This window comes from Lygodium microphyllum, chromosome 24 (genome assembly GCF_053477565.2).
Source record: "Lygodium microphyllum isolate KBCC chromosome 24, Lygodium_microphyllum_v1.1.10, whole genome shotgun sequence".
In the NCBI taxonomy this organism is placed as follows: Eukaryota; Viridiplantae; Streptophyta; class Polypodiopsida; order Schizaeales; family Lygodiaceae; genus Lygodium; species Lygodium microphyllum.
Window position 1 is genome coordinate 132,738,831 of NC_141158.1, and position 21,955 is coordinate 132,760,785.

The following is a 21,955-nucleotide window of genomic DNA, read 5'->3' on the forward strand; positions in this document are numbered from 1 at the left end:
AATTTATTAAGGTAGCATTACGCTAAGTAACTTTGATAGATTTAGTAATTGGTTTAGTTCTGCACCTTGGGTTTTTTTTTGTGCCAATGTCTCCCTAAAGTGGATAATAACTATGAACTTTGATATCTCTTTGTCTTATATGCCTTTGAGGCATCTAAAAAGATCACACACACACACACACTCTTTCTCTCTCTCTCTCTCTCTCTCTCTCTCTCTCTCTCAACTGACACAAAAATAAAAAGCTCTTCTTCCTTACCATGAGAAGGAGGAAGCAAAATGGGTTGTGTGCATGTGAGGCATCTCTACTACTTCAGATAAGATTTACATTCTAAGGTGATTTACTAGTGATTTAGATGGCATTTCTAAGGCGATTTACAAGATCACTAAATTATTGAGATCATCTTGATAGCTAAGGTAAGAAACCTTTGTATTAAGTATTAAATTACCTTTGTATTAAATTATTAAGTATTAAAAACCTTTGTAATCCCTATTGGTTTGGAAGTTGAACTTTTGAAAGTCCAAGTTTCTTGTGATGTCAAAAGTCAAAATAATAATGGCATATTTACTTTGGCTTGGTCAAATTTCTCATGTTGATCAAATTGTTTGTTGCTTTGGATATCCTTCTATAGAAAGTTGTTTAATATACTTTATTGCATGAAGTTATTAACAAGCCTTATACACAATCATTAACAATCCTCATACTTTATTGGAAGGAGAGTTATTAACAGGCATTATTGATAAGGATATCCCTTCAATAATGTTATCCATGAACGGATGCATTACACCTCCATGTTTCTTCCACCAATAATGTAGAAAATAGTGGACATTAATACATTCGTGTTCATGGCAATTGAGTGCTTGAGAAAAACTAAACCAAAAAAAAAAAAGGCCTTAGACTAGTAGGCTATTGATAAAAGAAGCTCTTCCAGAATCCATGCTTTGGCAATGCCATCGAGCAGAAAAATAAATTAGAGTTTAAAACACAAAAACATTGTTTTGTCGAACTCGCCTCCTCCAATTCAACAGATTATAGCTTTGAATAAGATCAGCTGTAGCAAAATTCGCAGGCCTTATACAAGCCTATTGATAAGGAGCGAAAATACGACGTTCTCTTTGCCTGATTCCTTACAAAATGGAGTTTGGCACTTAAGAGGTTTTGCGTGGAACAACAGCGTTATTTGGGATTTAAAAAGTCAGCACTTTGATGGTTTTTTTTTGGGATCTTCTCTGATTACTTTCTACGGCCAATTCATTTACTAAACCTCACAGCTTGGCTGAGATTCAATCCACCAGACATACACTCCGTCATTTTGTTTCATCCATATATTGAGGCATGATTGTGACACGAGTACATCTTCATGGGCTTTGTTGCTTTGTGCACACTTCTGTATTTGGCGGAAGCTGAGTAACAATATAATTACATCTATTTGGTGGAAGCCGAGTACCAACCTTTTTAGCTTTAGCATTGACTGTATGCACAAATAATGTAACCCGAGGTCCATCAGAAACAGAAAATGAATGGATTCCCATGTATGTGTTTTATTCTGTGCACTTAACAAGCTGACTATGATCTGGAAATGCCTAATTTCTACATCAAAGAAATGCTTGGAACAGCTGAGGGCTAGTATTGGGCCTCCAAAACATAACAATCAACTTGAGAGTGAGCTGAAAGGGTAAATGCATTGTCCAGATTATAGGGTGGTTCTTAATCACCCAGAACCAGCTCAGCTGCTATAGACAAAGTCGCAGACGCGCCTTTTTCCAAGAAGGCAGCAGCAAGATCTCGCTGATGCCACATGCGTAATGCTATTGCTATTCTCTTTAGAGTATCTACACTAACATCCGGAATCCAATTGGAAGCACATTTTACAATCAAAGACATGAAACCCAATATATAAGCTTTCCATGTTGTTGACTCACATGCCAAGGAAACCTTGCCATCTAAAGCAGTAGCTAGAAATGCCATGTGTGTACAAACAGCACGTTTTCTTTGTACTGAATGCTCTCTAGACTCAGATAGACCCCAAGCAAGTATTCCTGACAGAACTGCAAAATGTGCCATGGCATATCCTTCAAGCAGTGAGGTGCTTCCATTCTTGCCACTGGCTGATTTTCCTGTAGATTTTTGTCCCGATAAAAACCAGGTAGGTAAGGTCTCTGTAAAAAGTAGCTGAGCTAAGGTTGTGCCCCCTGAGACAACCAGTAAGGAAGCTGCCAAACTTGATGCTTGAGTAATCCTCGACAAAGTTAAAGCCAGAGAAGGCTGTGAGGATCGTAACCGTGACACACTCTTTTGGCTGCCAGAAGAACTTACATCTGCAGTCCTAGTGAGGGCAAGGTCTCTCACCGAGTTCACAAGCACAACAAGAATTTCTCCTGGAAGAAACAAAATATCATGTAGTGATGGGCAGATCCGGAGATAAAGGATGCCAGGTGGAACTGGATGTCGGCCACCTGGTACTGCATGTATCCAATTACCATGGCCTAGCAATGCTCCAACCCCTCCATGAACTGTAAGCCTAGAAAGTGAGGAGTTGGTGCCCAAAGTAAATGCAAAGCAGCTACGCAGTAGCTGAACAACTGAATTTTTATCTTGCTTGAATACTGTTTGGGATGAACTAAATACAATAAAGTCATGCCATCTACGAACTTTCTGGGCCCAAAGAGCGGCAACAATAGGCATGCTTGGCCATGGGCTACCAGCTGCAGCACTCTGTAAGGCTCGAACAGCAACTCCAAGCACCAGCTCTGAGAGTTTTTCAATTTTAAAAGTGATTGTCAGACTCACAAGTGCTGCCAAAGGGAGGGGAAGGGTAGGTGCGCTTCCTGCAGTACAGCCTGCAGTCACAAAAAAACCAAAATTTAATATTAGAACCCCTTCTGCATTTGTTGACATTGATGCAAATTATAGCTCTCTAAAAAGTACCCAGTACCTGTCACTGAACTGGGAATTGTTACACCTGTGGCTGCTAGCATATCCCTGATTTCTGCCTCTATAGCAACAACGTTAGCAGAGGGATTAGGCCAGTCTGTTCCATTCATTGATGCAGGTTTCCACAAACCACGTGTCACTTCAGCAGCCAAGTAACTTACGATGCTCACGAGAGAAGCAGGAAAGAAATCTACCAGATCTCTCAATCCTTCAACATTCACAGCAGAAAATCAAGCTGCAACCTAAGCCTAAGCATGCACTTTAAAAAACATGAAAAACCAAAATAACACAGAAAACTGCACTGTTTAAAAAGACAAAAACCTGAAGACAGTAGAAGACAACAAGCTGCTCTATGGTCTCAAATTTGGAATCAACTATCTAGGTGCTTGAACAAGGTAATCGAGCCTCTGTCATTAAATTGAACTTTTTAAATAATACCTCGGTCTCTTTAGTGCTCTAATCAAGGTGGTCCAATGGAGGGGTTTTGGTGCATGCCAAATAGACTGACTGATCAATCGAATGAGCATCTAACTCATAGAGTCCATGACACAATGTGCCACTAAGTACCAGAGTCAAGAATTCTTTATCTCTAACCATTCATTTGTCATCATCAAATGTGACTTGCATTCCACATTTTACTAAAGAATGAAATGAACAACAAATTCTTCTTTATTCCCGACACATACAATGCATTCTGCAAATGGAGAGTAGAGCCATGAATGGCTTTCAAGACAATCTCTCCAACACCTCTAATAAGATAAAATGCATCGTTGGCACATTGTACAGATTTGCCAACAAGAGCTGCAACAACAACGGTAAACAAATCCCTACGGGATGAAATGTGCTTAGAAGCACACCGTCAAAGAACCAAGTGCTAGCATTCTCTGTAGAGTTGAATGCTCTATCTGCCCAAGAAGAATCATAAATGCAAGTGTAAAATCACTAGTCATGGTAAGAAACAAACGACATGGACTCCGTAGCAATGGTAGGAGAAGGTGTATCAGAAATAGACATCCCAAACTCCAACACCTCTAATAAGATAAGATGCATTGTTGGCACATTGTACAGATTTGCCAACAAGAGCTGCAACAACAAAGGTAAACAAATCCATACGGGATGTAATGTGCTTAGAAGCACACTATCAAAGAACCAAGTGCTAGCATCCTCTGTAGAGTTGAATGCTCTATCTGCCCAAGAAGAATCATAAATGCAAGTGTAAAATCACTAGTCACGGTAAGAAACAAACGACATGGACTCCGTAGCAATAGTAGTAGAAGGTGCATTAGAAACAAACATCCCAAACTTCAACACCTCTAATAAGATAAGATGCATTGTTGGCACATTGTACAGATTTGCCAACAAGAGCTGCAACAACAAAGGTAAACAAATCCCTATGGGATGTAATGTGCTTAGAAGCACATTGTCAAAGAACCAAGTGCTAGCATCCTCTGTAGAGTTGGATGCTCTAATTGCCCAAGAAGAATCATAAATGCAAGTGTAAAATCACTAGTCACGGTAAGAAACAAACGACATGGACTCCGTAGCCATGGTAGTAGAAGGTGCATCAGAAATAGACATCCCAAACTCCAACACCTCTAATAAGATAAGATGCATTGTTGGCATGTTGTACAGATTTGCCAACAAGAGTTGCAACAACAAAGGTAAACAAATCCCTACGGGATATAATGTGCTTAGAAGCACACTGTCAAAGAACCAAGCGCTAGCATCCTTTGTAGAGTTGAATGCTCTATCTGCCCAAGAAGAATCATAAATGCAAGTGTAAAATCACTAGTCACGGTAAGAAACAAATGACATGGACTCCGTAGCAATAGTAGTAGAAGGTGTATCAGAAACAAACATCCCAAACTCCAACACCTCTAATAAGATAAGATGCATTGTTGGCACATTGTACAGATTTGCCAACAAGAGCTGCAACAACAAAGGTAAACAAATCTCTACGGGGTGTAATGTGCTTAGAAGCACACTGTCAAAGAACCAAGTGCTAGCATCCTTTGTAGAGTTGAATGCTCTATCTTTCCAAGAAGAATCATAAATGCAAGTGTAAAATCACTAGTCACGGTAAGAAACAAACAACATGGACTCCGTAGCAATGGTAGTAGAAGGTGAATCAAAAATAGATATCCCAAACTCCTTTTTCTCCTTAGCAATGCGTTTCTTGCATTCTGTGATGTAGTGACTTGGCCTTTTACAATAATGGTACTTGCTCTTCCTAGCTTGTGTGCCCCCCGCTTCTTGCTGTTCTGTGAAGTGTATGAACTTCCAAAACTCTGCAGAGCATTCCTAGACTGAGTGCCCTTGCCCTTCTGTCTTGCCATAAAAGCCAAATCTAAGGCTACAAAATCCACCCCATTGTTCTTCTTTGTTTGGTCTTCTTCCAACAACAAACTAATCAACTGAAGAAAGATAAGTGGCAGCAGAGAAATTCTCATTGTGAGATTCAATGCTGTGTGACCAAATAAGAAGGTGGCAGAAATTCAAAGTAGTAGAGATCATCTGTGCATCAGAATAATAGTCATCTACATTCATCAACTTCTCACGCAAAACCTGAATTTTGTAAGGATGATCTTGCATAGCATTAACTTCGTCCATCTTCACATTTTCAAGCTTCTTTCTCAAGAAAGAAATGTGTCCCATTTTTTCCAGAAAATATTTGCTCAGTGTAAGCCATGCAACTCATGAAGAGGTAGCAGACCATATAGGCAGGATTATGGACTGTTGAACTGCCAATGCAATAAGTGACAATGCTTGGGCATCCCGAGTGTCCCAAGCCTTCTGTGCAGTTGTTCTTTGGGGTAGTGGCTGAGCTAGAGCTAGCTTTTGACCACATCCTCCTTGGGAAGGGTTTGCAGGAGCCACAACTCTAGGATGAAATTCTTCACTACTAACATACTTTCAAAGATTTTTAGCAACGAACATGTTCTTCACCATGAAGGACCACAAAGAATAGTTATTGCCATCCAATCCATCCTCTTTAGATACATAAGTGAATACATCACTCTGTCCTTGATTGGTCATGATAAATGCCACTCTTCTTAAAGGCACAAGAGCAATAACCAAAGCTGGATTAACCTAGAAATTTGCAAATTTCTAGAAATTACAGCAAACACCAAGCTATAATTAACAAAACTGTGTCACACTTGATCACTACTGTCCAATGTGCAAAATTTCTATCAATTTCTAAGTGAGCCTTTACTACATGTGCCAAAGCCCCAAATTTTTGACTTGAATTCCAAGTTATTTCTATGGTTTGTGCCCAAAAGCACTTCTTGAAGCAAACATGCACCTTTCCCTTGCAAAATCCCTTTGTTGTAGCTCTGGTTTTTTTAATAAGATGATAAAATATACTTGTGACAGCCGAGAGTAGGCGGAGAACAAGCCGAGCTTGAGTTGTGGTTACTAGAAGTGTAGGCGGAATTGCCTGACCTAGTAGTGGAGCTAGTTGTGGACATACAGGTAATGCAAGGAGGCAAAATAGGGCAGTGCAAGCACAACAGGGGGCAGCATAGGTGGAGCAGTTAGGCCGTGATTGTTGGAGCAAAGGCGTAGTGCCACCAGTCAGGGAGGCGTTGTTGAGTAGGGCGGCACTACAGACACAAGCACAAGGCTGACAAGCTTGCTAGCTAGGCAAGCGGGCGGTGGTTGGCCACAAGTGGCAACTCCTAGAGAGTTGACGAGGAGCTAGACCAGGTGAGCCTGGCAAGGCTACTGAGAGTGTTGTAGCAGCTGACGAAGGTTGGTCCTGACAAACCTTGAGCTCTGATACAAATGTTGAAGATGGAGATGGCAGCTCCAAGCCTAGTACACAGTGTGAACAATAAAGAGAGAGTGAGAGTGTAGACATTGCTTGACACACGATTCATTCACGAGTGTGTAAGACCTGTACAAACTACAACCCTTAGACTTTAGGGTTGTGTAAATGCTTAAGGTGCGTTCACACCCAAAAGTGCGGTAATTCACCAAATTGTGTAACATAAACACACAAATAGAAAATAATATAACTTGGGTGAAAAAACCTCTCTTACGGAGAGTAAAAGGGCCCTGATGTCCTAATGCAGATAACTGACACTCCTATGTGAGCATAGGCGTGAGTAAAACCTAACACTGGTAAGATCCCAACTAGAACTACTAAATAAGATCGACTAGTTTCATAATGGAGGCAAAAATGCATAATCCGGTGACTCAAGAAGTGATGAATGAACCAAGCTTAGTAGTTCCTTTGCTGCTTGCCAACGCTATCTGCAAAGAGATACATTGTGAATGCTATACTGCCGAACAACCCTCTACACATTACTAATCAATTGCTCAAAGGAGCAACTATCTCCAGATGCCATAGTGACAGGAAACGGCCAGAACGGCCCCCCGGCACGTGGAATCGCCGTCCCTGGCATGTATCAATCGCGGACCGCGTTTCCAAATGATGGAACGTTCCCTGTCCCGTTTCAGACGGAACGCAGCGTTCCTTGTCCCGTTTTAGACAGGAAACACTGCGTTCCCTGTCTGAAACGGGACAGGGAACGCCATGTGGCAAAAATTACCTACGGGCCGCCCGCATTCTGTTTCCGCCTGCACCTAGTTCTCCTGCGTCCTGCTCCCGCCTGCTTCCGCCTGAGCCCAGTCCTAGTCTACGTCCTGCTCCCACCTGCATCCTGCCCCCAGGCCCCAGGGCCCAGCCACCTTCTTTCTCTTCCTTCTTCTTCTTTCTTCTCTTCCTTCTCTTCCCTCTCTTCCTTCTTCTTCTTTCTCTTCCAACCTCTTCCTTCTCTTCCTTCTTCTTTCTCTTCTTTCTCCTCCCACCTCCAACCTCTTCCTTTTCTTCCTTCTTCTTCTTTCTCTTCTTTCTCTTTCTTCTCTTCCTTCTCTTCTTCCTTCTAAGTTCTACCTTCTCTTCACTTCTCCCTTCTCTTCTTCCTTCTTCCATAAACCTTCTTCTTCTTCTCCCTTCTCTCCCTTTCCCTTCTCTCTCGACTCTTGAGTGAGTCTTGACTCTTGAGCCTTCTCCCTTCTCTCGAGCCTTCAATAATCAATTTTCAGCCTTCAATTTTTCCTTCTCTCGACTCTTGAACCTAAGACCTTCAATTTTTTGCCTGAAATCATAAATGGCTTCATCTTCCCACCCCACTCGTCGGGTTGGTGGTCGAGGAAGCAGGTCTGATGATTGGTCATGGTGGGAAGAAGTAAATGCTGACCGCCCTTTGAGTGGTGGAGGATCTCGACCATGGACTTGCAAGCTTTGCCCATACAAGCGAACTAGTGGAGCAAACAAGGTAATCCATTGAGCCGAGCATTTGTATTTAAAATTTTTATTGATTTTAATTTTTCAAAGTTACTTAAATATTAGAATATGGACTACCAATTGCCACTTGTTCCATTTTAATATTTATGCTTAATCAGGTCCAAGCTCATCTCCTATATGAGCCAAATTCAGAGATGCAGTTTTGTCCAAATGTGACCTTGGAGAAGCAAAGGGAGCTTCGTGACCGTGTAGCAGGTCAACAAGCTTATCTTACATCTAGACCACGACGTGTTGCAGTTGGCCCTGCAACTTTTGTGACACCATCCCCATCAGATGTATCTAGAGCAGGGTCAGTATCAGGAAGTGCTGCCTCCACACCTACTGCAGGCACTGCATCGGCCATGGCATCAACAATGCCACATGTTGCACGTAGACAAAGCACACTTGATGCTAGTTGGGATCCCAAAAAGAAGGAAGAGGTGGATACATCAGTGGCACGCTTTTTTTATCATGACCACATTCAATTTCGTGCAGCCAGATCAGAGTATTTTAAATTGATGTGCAAGAAGATTGGTGAGTATGGCCCTTCGTATGTACCTCCATCATCAGAGACCTTACGCACCACTTTGCTCGACAAGGAAAAGCGCCTTGTTGAGCAAGCAGCAGTGACTAGAAAAAGCATGTGGGCTAAAAATGGAGTTTCCTTGATTGCTGATGGTTGGAGTGATACACGCAAGCGATCCATTCATGGTATGGTTGCTTATTCTCGTGGGGAAATCTATTTTATATCTTCACATGATGCATCGGGGACAGGAAAGTCAGCAGATGTACTTGCAGCAGAGTGGGTTACAGGTGTTGAGCTTATAGGCCCAGAGCATGTTGTGGGATTTGTTGCAAATGGAGAGCCTGCAAATAGGGCAGCAGGTGCTATTATTTAGGGATATTATCTGCATATCACAGTTTCATATTGTATGGCTCATTGCTTGAACAACCTACTAAAGGATATTGGTAACCTGTCATGGATTGCACCTGTCATAGAGCAAGAAGCTCAAATGGTTAGCTTTGTTTTGAATCACCAGTTTCTTCGCCATCACTTCTCTTTGCGGTCGAAGAAGACACTTTTAAAATACTCTGATACCAGATTTGCCTTTAACTTCTTGATGCTAGGCAGGTTAAGAGAATGCAGTGGTGCCTTGAGGCAGTTATTTCTTAGTGATGAGTTTACCTCATCAACATTGGCAAATACTCCTACAGGTATCTTATGCTTGGAGAAAGCAAATAACTCCACTTTTTGGGATGATGTAAAGCGGATAGATGCTATGGTATCACCCATTGTACATTTATTGAGGGTTATGGATGCTATGCAACCTTGCATTAGCAAGGTATATGAGACTATGGATAGGCTGAATGAAAAGTTGCAGGAGTTGGCACCAAATGATGAGGCGTATGAGGAAATACACCATTTAGTTGTGATGAGGTGGAACTCCTATAGCTCACCCATGCATGCAGCTGCATTTGTTGTGGATCCTGAGTTCCAGGGCAAGGGTTAGGAGAATGACAGTGAGGTTATGGATGCATGGAGACTTATATTGTCTCGTCTAGTGCCTGATCATGGCACTAGACGAAAGATCAGAGATCAACTTTCATGTTATAGGACCTTTCGGGGTTCTTTTGGTTGTGGGGATGCACAAGAGGATCGCTGTAAGATTGGGGCAGCTTTGTGGTGGGAGGACTATGGCTTGAATGGTCCCGAGTTGCAGCAACTAGCCATCCGTATTTTGAGTCAGTCAGTTAGCTCCTCTTGTTTGGAGCAATTGTGGAGTACCTACGCTCACATTGCTTCAAAGAAGAGGAACCGTCTTGGTGTGGAGAGGGCAAACGATCTAGTATTCGTTAGTGCTAATTTGAGGATGTTATGTAACAGTATGACAACAAAGCTTGATCCATTCGCAGAGTGGGAGATGCAGCAAAAAGAGGAGACACATGCTGATGTTGAGGGAGATGCAGCAATTCATGGTACACATGATGATGAGGCTAGCACTTCAGGAGTGGCTAGAGCAGCCTCAGATCATGATCATGATCTTTGATTTAGCTTACTTATCACGAGTCTCATGATACATGACACATTTACATTATATATGATATTATGATCATTGATGACACTGTGACACTTGGGTTGTTGACAGTTGTGCCATGCCGATATTATATTTGTACTTGAGTCTTGCAGTCTTGCAGTTGCCCTTTGGGCTATTTTGGCATGCCGCATTTTGCTTTAGTCTAGAGATTAGACTTTATATTTGTAGTCTTTTTTGGGACAATGAGCACGTTCTTTCAAAGATTAGACTTCAATTTCATATTTGTAATCTTTTAAGTTTTTTGGCAATGGTACCATAGGCATGTTCTTTTAGCTTAGACTTTTAAGTTTAGTTCATTGTTCATTGTTTTATCATTTATGATTTTTGGCATATGTATTATCGATTTTATTATTTATAATTGAATAGCTTATCTCTTGAGCCTTGTAAGTTGCAATTCAATTTCTAATGAGTAGTTTTAAAATAATGCATGATATCTTAAAGTTAAAACTTAAAATGATTTGTCCTTGTGGATTATATACCTTGGTTTTAAGTTTTAACACTCCAGAGTCCACATGGATTATGAGTGAAATATTACCTTTTTTTCATGAATTTTCATGCCGTTCCCATTCCCACGTCCCCGTCCCCGTCCACGTTCCCCATTCCCGTTCCCCGTTTCATGTTTCTATGCCAGATGCAAAGTTTGACAAGAAGTGGTCGATAAGCTGCACCATGTAACCATTAAAAATAGGGTGTTTCAAGTAAGATGAATTGAAGTGCAAGGGAAGCCTTTCCAAGAAAGGTGCAAAAGGCCCAACATGCTATGCAAGCATCTCAAATTGCTAAGGAAAATGATCCAATATGACATGTTGTTGTAGAACTTCCATATCTAGGATTCTTGGCAGAAAGGCATGGTCATGTGTAGTATACATATAATCTAGTCTAGACCATGTAGTTGGACACTACATTGAATGAAAGGTGAATCTCAAATCTGATAGACACAGCTAGGAACAAAGGTCTTGTTTAAGAACATTCAACATAAACTCTTGCCAGACTCAACTCTTAGGGCATCCATCACCTAGTACCTAGAATTAGACTGCAATGAATCCACACAAATATTGAAATCTCCCATCAGCAACCCCGGTTTGCTGCCAAGTGTCAAAGAGACTGTCAATCTACCCCATAGATCACGTCTAGACAAGGAATCATTTGAAGCATAGACACCAACAAGCCATAGGACCTCCCCATCAAGCGAAATTTCAATCACCACAAAGCGACCATGCACATCATTTTTTACAAGGACGAGCTGAAATCTCTCATGAACCACAATGAGCACACTAATGTAATACCATGCAAAGCCTGTAGCATAAAATAGACAAAAATCATTACAATTCATAAATTTTCCTACTTCACCATGACTCGTGTTCAAGGGCGCATAAGACATCCCATTGATTTTTGTGCAAGATGCGCCACATGTCATGCTACTTGCTGCATAGGCAGATGCCACATACATTCCAAGTAGCAATTTTCATATGTAATTAGAAACAACACACAAGTACGCAAGGAGTCTTGGGTGGGGCCAATGTGAACTTAGCAGCTGAGATGTCCACATTAATCTTTTTGCTTCTTTCAGAGTGAACATTCATCCAACCTTGATACAATTAATCCTCTGACTACATAGGCTTTTTCCCTTTTGTTACCTTTTTTTCCGGGGACTCAACCATAAAATACCCCAACTACCCACAAGAGAAACAATGATCAGCAAAGGTGCCTCATTTTAAACGAAAATGCAAAGATGGAATTCCAAGCTAACTTTAGCCTTAACCAGTTAGGCCTCTTGCAAGTAGTATCCCACAACATGCACATGCAGTTACAAATTGTGACCCTCAAGCTGGGAGGCACTGAGATCGTATGATTAACTACCAAAGCTTCCGTTATACACAGCAGATCAGGCCTCCACTTCCACCCAAATTGGGCATTTCTGTTGGAGCGGGTGCTGAAAGTCCGCCATTGATCTCCATGGTACCACATGAACAAGGTGTTGATCAAAGAACAAAGGCACCTTTGCCAACAGGTTATTAGAGAGCATTATTGATTTGGGAATTACTTCGTAAAAGCCCCATGGTCCCAAAAATATTTCCTCCACACAGTCACCAAATAGCATTGAATTCAGCCATTGGTGGATCCATGACAGCACCGGGAACCTGCCCCTAAAGAAGAGGATGACCCCTCTTTCAAAAAAAGCCGAGAAAGAACACAACGTTGTCTTTGTGTCGATAGTTGCATCTAAGACATCATCTCGATCCTAATCACAGAATTCTTCACAGTTGTATTGAATGTAATCACCCAGCAAAGTATTGGCAAATTCCAATAAGTGCTCCCAGTCCAGGTCCTGAGATTCCTCAATGTGGTCGACGTGACCTGCGCATAGGAGCGCACCTGTTGGTCAGTTTGCGAGACTGCACTAGATTCTTCCATCAAAGCATCAGAGGCATGTTGCTGCATTTACTCGGTGGCTGCACATGAGGACTGGGCGGAACCTTGGAACAGCAGACCACCATCTCAGTACAAGGAACCATTTCTTCCCCTTCCTCAGCATCCGACACAGGCCCCAAAACCTCCACCACTTGGTTGATAAAAGCTGTGTTTATCTCTAGCATGTCTGCTACAAATCAGATTGACAGCACTGTATTCCCTTTTCTGTCTCCACTTTAGACCACACAAAATGCAAAACAGGTCCCCCTTCCAATGTCTTTTCCTGGTCTATACAGTCCCCACACGGGACCTCTCTAGTCTGCTGTATTACAGATCTGCACGTCCTCTCTCTCTCTCTCTCTCTCTCTCTCTCTCTCTCTCTCCAGCAAGCTGTGTCATCGAAAATGGACTGCCTCAGGAATGGAAAACAGCCAAGAGGATCATGAGGGAATCCTACAAAGTTTCTGCTGTGTCTAGGAACAGGAAGGCCTGTAAATAGTAACTTGGCTCTCAAGGAATGTACCCAGCAACAGCATTGCTCACAGGACTGCCATCCACATTAAGGATGGCAACCTTCTACCAAAGAACCTTCCCCACCTACATTTAGTCAAGTCAGCTACGGGAAGGTAATTTTATTCCTTTCTAATTCAAATAATAAGTGGTTGTTTAATTACGAATGGATCTACCTTGAGTACACAAATTGAACTACCTGTTGTTAAATCCCGTGGAGGTAGTTTACCAAGACCACAAGCTGTTAGCAATGCATCTACGACAAAAGGAACTGCAGCTAGAAGATCCCATGCGGGCAATGAAAGCTGTCCCCCTGTATCATCACTGCCACTATTATTTGTTGAAGTGAGTGATGTGACAGGTATGCTTGCATTTTTTACAGACTTTCTCATCATCATTGCAAGCAGCTTATCGACGACCTGATGAACTGGGTCACCACGTGCAAGGCCTGAGAGAGTAGATGCAATACAGGACTGATGTTGCAGGTACCATTCCTTCAGCTTGGGAAAGGAATCAAGTGTTACATATTGAGATGAAAACCCTCTGCCTGCCTGAGAAAAGTTGCTGGGCATAGAAGTTCGTCTACACGATCCTTGGTCATCCTTTTCTGCCTTTTCAAAGGGCATTCCTATAGAACAGTTCTGCAAGTTATGCCGCATGAGCAGGTAGTCAAGGCTCCAATCAGAACTGAGGGAAGCTCCCTTGCCTAGTATTGTGTGCTCAACAGGAGGCCGATGAAATTTCCAAAGCTTGATCAGAATTAGAAAAGCTGAGGAGAAAAGTGCAAGCACGGAAACGTCTTCCCCAGAACCTGTGACCAAAGGTATTGAAGGGGAGAGAGCACCAAATACTTCACAGATTGGTAACAATGCTGCCGCTAATTCAGGAAACTGTGTAATAAAGCATTGCAAACAAGTCAGCAGTGTTATCTGAAAACAGTATGCAATTGATTGACCTGGAAAATATATATAATAGAATGAGGATTTCCTTTAAAAGACTGGCTTACCATGCCATATAAGGACAATATATGAAGCGCATCATCTGATGAAATGGCTGTCAAAACAGCATATAGAACTGGTGCATGAGGTACAAGGGAATGGCCATTTACTGCAGAATCAGACGTTGGAGGCATGAGTAACCGTAGCACAAATTGCACAGCATGCTCCTGTATTCCAGAAAAAGAGTTAGTCTTATCAGTTGTCAAATACTTGGTGGTGTATGATTCACTATAATTATTTACAGGCAAAGCTTGCTTCTGGCATACCTTTCACAACAATGCATTCTTTTTGAGCTTGATATTAGTTAACTGCACTGAACACTTCAGAAACACAAGGCTATCAACAACCAACAGTAACAGCTAGAACAAGAAGATGAATAAAGTTGTCCTGTTTTGTATTGGAGTTTGGATTAGATGATGGAGCAGCAGAGTGCTCAAGGTCAACATCCAATCAGATAAAACCACCAGGAAAGAACACAATCCTCGAAACTGAAAGCCCCACCAAACCAGGAAACAACACAACCCTAAGCCCACACCAGAAATGTCCCAGCAATCATGCGATGTGTGCCACATCCAAAAGGCCAAATTTGGTTCAGGAAACAACAAAAACCTATGCATATACATTAAATGTCAAACCAATCTTCACCACATGCAACGGGCTACTATGGCCTTGCTCTATAAATTTGAAGCTCGATCTTAAATGCTGCTATGCTCCAACATGGAAGAATCCTGACATACACAAGTCCAGAAACTTCAGAAGCTAATTAATAAGTTATTATTTGTTCATAATTTGTGGTAGCTCCTGTTTCCTGTAATCCATCATTTTAAATTTGTATACCTTCATTATTTCTAGTCGAATCTGGTTGGCGAATTCTTTTTTTATGTAATCCATCATTTCAAAAAGTATTGGCCTAGCTGTTAATAATTGGGCTTATAATCATGAAGTTGTGGTTCAAGTCTCGCTAGGTAAATCGCTTCGTTGGACACCTATGTTCACATGGTCTATTGGTGTAAGTCAGGGTAACCTTGGTAGGGTCCCCAAACAGGAGGGTCCCACTGCAACCAGGCTTTGTTATTCATTTGCCTTGCAAGGTATTCTATCTGAGCATAGAAAAGGATGCCAATGTGGCACTTGCCCCGTCTCTAGGATAATATTTGGAGGGAAGGTACCCAGCCATCCCCCCTTCTTTATGGGCATTCAGTCCAAAAAATACAGAATCTAGAAAATAAGTTTGTATACCTTCATGGTTTGTAGTTGAATCTGTTTAGCAAATTCTGTTTTCTATGTAATCCATCAATTTAAAATACATTGGTCTGGCGGCTAATAATTGGGCTTATAATCATGAAGTTGTAGTTCACTATGTGCATCGCTTGGTTGGACACCTACATTCACAAGGGTTTGTTTGTGTAAGTCTGGGCTCTTGCCCACTTGAACAACCAGGTTGGTCCTACCAAGTCAGGTTGGTCCTCCTTGGTAGGGTCAGCGAGCAGGAGGGTCCAAATGCAATCAAGCTCCATAGTTCATTTGGCTTGGAAGGTGTCCTATCTAAGTGAAGAAAACGATGTCAATGTGGCACTTGCCCACTCTCTCAGCTAATATTTCGAGGGAACAAACCTAACCCCACACGCTCCCCCCGGCGCACCAAAAGAAAGAAAAAACACACATACACGTGGGGCCCCATGCATCAAGAAAGAACACAATCGTAGGCACACACAAAAAATGTCCCATGCTGCATGCAACTGGCTAATGATTGGGAAAACACATAAGTGTATTAGCTACAAATCAAGCATCTCCCACATTTTCATAATCATTTGTTGCCTAGAAAACATTAAACATAAATCTTGCCTGTGCTTATACCCAGATGGCTTTTGATACAGATTGAGTCTGGAAACTCCAAAATCTAAACAATACACAAATATGCATGGGGTGTGATAGAATCTGTGTGGCATGCTCCTGTTCTTGTGTAGATAAAGCTGGGGAATTCTTCCTACCTGCACATTCCACCCGCGGATTAATGAAGCACTGCACAAGATAATGGCTGCCACAGGCCTTTCGTCATCGGAACCATTCAAAGCTGCCTGGAAAACTTTATTTAATTCTGCCAGGCTGCCAAAATAAACACTAAAGTAAACAAAACTACACTAGTTCTTGCAGGTCATTTCTTAAACCTTCATCTGCATAGAATGACTTATACCTTTTTGCTGGAATACTCATTAACGAACTTTTCAGTGATCCAGTGAGAGGAGCACCATCCATGTAAGCCTGCCAGCAGGACGTTTGAGCAGAAGCTGAAAGAGGTAAACTGCCAGACAGTCCCCGAACATATCCAGGCCAATAATATGCTGAAGTGCCTAACAAACCTCGAGCAATGCATGTCTCAACGATAAGATGCCGCAGATTAGTGACTGCAGTTAGAAAACGCACATAATGAGTGGTATGTGCATAAAGATTACAACAAAACATGGTCAAGCAGATTATAATAATCATCTCACTACTTATCATAACAATAGGAATCTCTTCCCACTCTCTCTTCCCCCTTTCCTCACAGGATGAGGACAAGACAAGGGCGAGGGAAAAAGAAGGAAGGTGGGAAAGAGCAGCCCAGCGAGAAACAGGGAAAGGGGTTCTAGCGCGTGTTTGGGGGGGGGTGTTTTCGATTTTACGGACTTTCACGGGACTTCAAGTCATAACCTGTCATGATGCACAAAAATGGCACAGCAGAAAGGCACACAAGATATATCAATAAGGAATCCTTTTTATTCATGATATCGAAAGATATAACGTTGAGGCACATCTTAGGGTTACACCCTTGTAATGCCGCACATGTGAGGGTTCACCATTGAGTATAGGGAATCACACGTAGAGTAGAAAACAAGTAGAGCTTAGAGTTACTACTACTCCCTATATAGGTGTTTCTAGCTCCAACACCATAATATAGCTACAAAGCCCATACCCTTACAGTCACCCTCACTAAAAGGATTGCTGTCCTAAGCAATCTAAGGGTGCTTTCTTCACTCATTCTGGGGTCTTAACACAGCTTATGCTATCAAGCTAGTTAGTGTCAGCTGATCTAGGACTTGACTCGTTAGCGAGGTCTTCACACAACCTTTTCTATCAAGCTCGTCAATGTTTGTCGCACTACGACTTGGGGTTCTTAACACAGCTTATTCTATCAAGCTGGCCAGGGTCTACCCATCTAGACTTAGTTCTTTTTATTCTTTTGCATTCCAATCCACCTTCGACTCAATTAAATTTGAGGAGTGGAGGCTTCATAGTCCTAACTAGATGTGGCTTGGTACTTATGGCTTTGCATGGCCAGCTTTGTAGGTGCGATCCTAAGTTGTCACGCTGTTGGGGTCAAGGCATAGTGATGTGGTTGTAGCCATGTTGTGCAACGCCTTAAGGGAGGCAGTCTAGTGTGTTGCTGCTTGTGTCATTTCTCCCTTTCTTCGTGGCGTCGCCTTGGGCCTTGGGCACATGGGTCTCTTGGTTTGTTTGCAAAGACGCTTTGCCCTCATCGCCAAGTCAAGAACTTGGGTTGTTTTCCTTGGCCTCGCCGGATCTTTCTTGCTTGCCTTGAACTTAGACAAACCGGTTGGTTTAGCTTGCCTTCTTACGCAGAAAGTGCGGTCTTGGTGCATGGCACCTCTTTGGCTCTTCTTAGCCTCATTTGGAGTGGAAGTTCTTGTTGGGGAATGGACTAAGTCGTCACACTTAGATCAAATTTTGGTTTGTGGAAGCAGAGGTATCTTGAAGTTCTTAGGGTAATGCCCATATGTGTGGTGCTTGGTGTGTCACCGATCCATAGGATCAAGATGACAACTCCTTGCATTGCTTGCGGTCTGAATGCCGAGATCTCAATATTTACCAACATTGAGTATGGTCACAACGGCTTCCGTAGTCCAAAGACACTCACCTTAAAAGTGAGTTGGAGGGTTCTCCAAGACTCCACTAGCAAGGTTTCCTTCCATGCCACTAAGTTACCTTGATTGGACCATATTGCGAGCACTCTCTCATGCTCTGCCCTCTTTGAGACTTTGTCCTCTGACTCATTTTGTCCAAGCTCATAAGGGCTTGCCTCTTCAAGCTCAAAGGCATAGCCAATGACTCCATTGCTAAAGTGCACTTGGTTCCTACTTTGATCTGAGTTGCCTAGGATGGAATGTGGCCTTGGATCAAAAGCTTGGTTTGCTTTATCCTTAGCCACGAGTTTAGCTTGGAGGTTTTTAGAGGCATCTTCATTCTTATCTCTCATCTTAGCTCTAGCGGCTTGCCTCTGTTTCTTGGCATTTGGTTTCACCTTCTGCTCCTCATTCTCATACTTCTCTATCTCCATCTTTTCTTTGCCTTTTCGGCCTACTTCACCTAGGTCTATCTTTTGCTCCTCTTTTTCCTTTGGCTTTCTAGCTCTCCATACTTGTTCTTCCAACTTGCTTCCTTCGGCTCTTTCTACTTGCTCAATCATTTTCCTAACTTTCTTCTTCTTGTTCTCTTCTACTTGATTTTCCATAACCTGCTCTAGCTTTTTTTTTTCTTCTAGCTTCTTCCTAGCTAACTCTACTAGCTCTTCTATCTCTTTTCTTCTCTTTTTTTGTTTCATCTTTTCCATGATCTTCTCTATGGCTCCATCTAATAAGTCTTTTTCTTCTTTTCTATCATCTTCTATCTCATTTCATATTTGCACGATTCTCTCCTTCAACTCTCTTCCTAGCCTATCATCATTGAACTTTGTGGGTTTGGTTGGTTGTTGGGTTTGGGGTTGTCGCAATCAAGGTGTTCCAAGATCTAGGTTGAGCTCCTCCTTGCCCTTTGCTTCTTGTTTGGGTTGTTGGGGTAGAGGTGTTTCAAGATTTGGGCTGAGCTCATCTTCTCCCTTTTCTTCTTTCTTATCTTCCAACTCTTCATTTCTTTTCTTTCCTTCACCTATATCATCACCTAGGGTAGAAGTGTTGGCTCCATGTAGTGGATCCCTTGCCCCAAGTGCTTTTCTTCCCCTTCTCTTCTTCTAGCATTGGTTCTACTTTTAATTGGGCTCCAACATATGGGTGCAATGGTTCATCCTTTTGACATGTCCACTTGGCTTCATCTTCTTTCTTGTATTCAAACTCCATCACAATAAGAAGGTCAAACAATTGCTCCCTACCAACATGCTATTGTCCTCGCCCCCGCCATCGCGACCCCGCCGAACTCCTCCCTGCTGACTAGTGTTGCGTCCCCCGTCCCTCTCACCTACCGCCTGCCATCATGTTGTCCCCCCTCTTCTCGACATTAAGCTGTGCCACCACGCGGTGCCCCTACGCCCCTCCTCCTCGCTATCACACCTCCCCCCCACCGTTGCTCCCTCCACTTGCAACAACAATGCCTCCTCCTCCGACAGTACAGTGGTGTGATTGGTAGATTCTCTGAAGGGGCGTGCAATGGAAACCTCTGGTCAGATGCCAGTGCATTCTATGCAGGGAACGTTCCTTGGCTGTTTCACCTCCTTGGAGGGTTTGGAACGCGTTAGGCTGTTCCCTGTTTCTATGGGTAGATCACATCTCCTAGTGGATGGGACAAGGTGGATTGGCACTTTTCTCCCAACACTGGCCAGGTTGCATGATGGACATTAACTAGTGGGGCTAGAGCCGAGGTCCCACATCTGAGCATTATCTTTCGAGCCCCTCGGCATTGGAGAGCCTTGATGGATGTGATCGAGTGGCCCTTGGCACAGGCAGCCCGTTTCTACCAGTGCACAGAGTCTCGTCTCTCAGCATGGTTGATAGATGCCCTGGTGGTACATCTAGACATATCCATCAGCCCCATGGTCCGTCCGAAGGCTACCATGGGGAAATGGAGCTCACTGTCTAGCAAGCCAACAATGAAGTGTATCGCCATGTCTCATAGCTTCTCTTCCTCGTCAACGGCTTCCACATGTGGAACAGATGCTTGTTCAGTTAGTCACAGGTTTCCCCATGAGTTTACATCTTGCATCCTGGAATGTGAATAGCCTCCACTATAGTGGAATACATGGTTCCAGGAAGTTCATTGTTCGGCAGGAACTGCAGCCTGTGCCCTTGCCGGACGGATTGACGTCTTACTTCTACAGGAGCACAAGCTCACTCCTGCCTGGGCCCAGCGGGTAGAGAAGGTACTCTTGGGCAATTCACACACTTACTGGGAGCATGCCATTGGTGCCCACGGCCGGAGTGCAAGCGTATACACCTCTATTGGCATGAGCCTCACTGCCTGTGTACGAGACCATGGGACGATCGTAGCAGGGAGGGTTCTATGGATTGGATTGGATATTGGGGACTCGTGCCTTGGAGTCCTCAATGTCTATGCCCCTACTGAGGTTAGGGCACGTAGTAGGTTCTAGGTGGAGATCACAACAAGACTCCCAAAGGTGGACTCCTGGATTGTTGTTGGAGACTTCAACAACTTGGAGGCCTTAGAGAACCAACAGGGCAAAGGAAAAAACTACCAGGGCATGGCTGGGGAGGAGCAGGAGACAAGGGAGGTCTTCCTATTGGTAGTAGGAGCATGCGATGCTTGGAGAGACCCAGCTTTCCACAAGAGGGAGAGGTCGCTAGACTTCTCTTGGGGATACAGGTAGCTAGGTAGAGTCCTGTTGAAGCGGTAGGACAGGTTCTATATGGGACAATGGGGATGCTCTCACAGAGGCTAGATAGGGCAATCAATGGGCACCACCTTGTCTGCCGATCATTGCCCGGTTCTCTTGACAATTGACCCCCCAGCATCTGCCCTACACACACGATCCTGTTGGATCCCTGACTCGATCTATAGGATGGGGGGATATGAAGAGACTAATTGAGCAGATTTTGACTAGGGAGTGAGACAGGAGGGATCGAATCGCAGAGGAAGTTGCAAAGGTCCTAGCCAAGTTGAGCAGTATCTGCCACGAGGCAACCTTACAGGCCAAGCTGCGGAGCTGGGAGGAGGAGAGAGCACTCCGACGGGAACTAGCAGCCATGCGGAGATTACTACAGGAGGCACCAGGGATCCCATCCTCCACGCACAAGAGGTGCATGCACGAGTGGCCATTATTGGCCTAGAGGACAAGCGCTCGGAGTTCTCCTTCTGTACCTTAGCAACCTTTTGGGCACGGAAAGGAAACAAGATGAGCAGGGAATTTTTCTAGGTGCACCAACCCCGCACCTCAGGAGAGCAGATACGCAATCTTCTAGATGAGTATGGGAGGACTCGTTCTAGCCCAGACGAGGTGATGGAGATTGCTACCGACTATTACAGACACCTTTTTTAGCAAGAGAGCTTCAGCTAGAGGACAACAATGTAGATAGCACTGGGATCACATCCCGTCCCTCGTCACAGAGAAGATGGGATGCTCCCTCCTAGCCCCCTTCACTAGAGAAGAAACTAGAGAAGGCTTTCCATACACAAGACCCCTTATTGTTGGCCTCCATGAGATTTTCACTTTTGGACAGATATCAGGGAGTCTCTCGGCAAGTCTTATCACTCTCATTCCCAAAGGGGGAGATCGATTGGAACTATCCTAGTGGAGACCGATCACCTTGTTGTCAATGGCCTATAAGGCACTGGCAAAGATGGTTGGTAGGCGACTCCGCCCTGTGCTTCCAAACATCATTCATGACACATAGATAAGCTTTGTCGGCTTTGTCCAGGATAGGAGCATCCTAGACAATGTTTTCACCTTCTTTGAGGCAACAGAGTGGGCCCAACACAGTGGTCAGGGATT

At 43.4% G+C, this 21,955-nt stretch overlaps 1 protein-coding gene and 1 pseudogene across 6 annotated transcripts in view; one reads left to right on the forward strand and one right to left on the reverse strand.

Annotated features, from left to right (window-relative positions):
- Positions 1–810: 810 nt before the first annotated feature.
- Positions 811–21,955, reverse strand: part of LOC148015665 (mediator of RNA polymerase II transcription subunit 33A-like) — a 139,814-nt gene continuing 118,669 nt past the window's right edge. For 3 of the 6 annotated variants that reach the window (XM_087665734.1, XM_087665732.1, XM_087665736.1), the window contains 6 exons: positions 16,436–16,646; positions 16,233–16,347; positions 14,250–14,408; positions 13,443–14,133; positions 2,934–3,140; positions 813–2,838 (listed from right to left, as the gene is read on the reverse strand). In XM_087665734.1, coding sequence (XP_087521860.1) covers positions 1,706–2,838; positions 2,934–3,140; positions 13,443–14,133; positions 14,250–14,408; positions 16,233–16,347; positions 16,436–16,646 — 2,516 coding nt within the window. In that variant the 3' untranslated portion in view covers positions 813–1,705. Of the gene's footprint in view, positions 2,839–2,933; positions 3,141–13,442; positions 14,134–14,249; positions 14,409–16,232; positions 16,348–16,435; positions 16,647–21,955 lie in introns of all 6 variants that reach the window. The other 3 variants (XM_087665733.1, XM_087665737.1, XM_087665738.1) reach the window with 3 other exon arrangements.
- Positions 8,908–10,491, forward strand: LOC148015666 (uncharacterized; annotated as a pseudogene).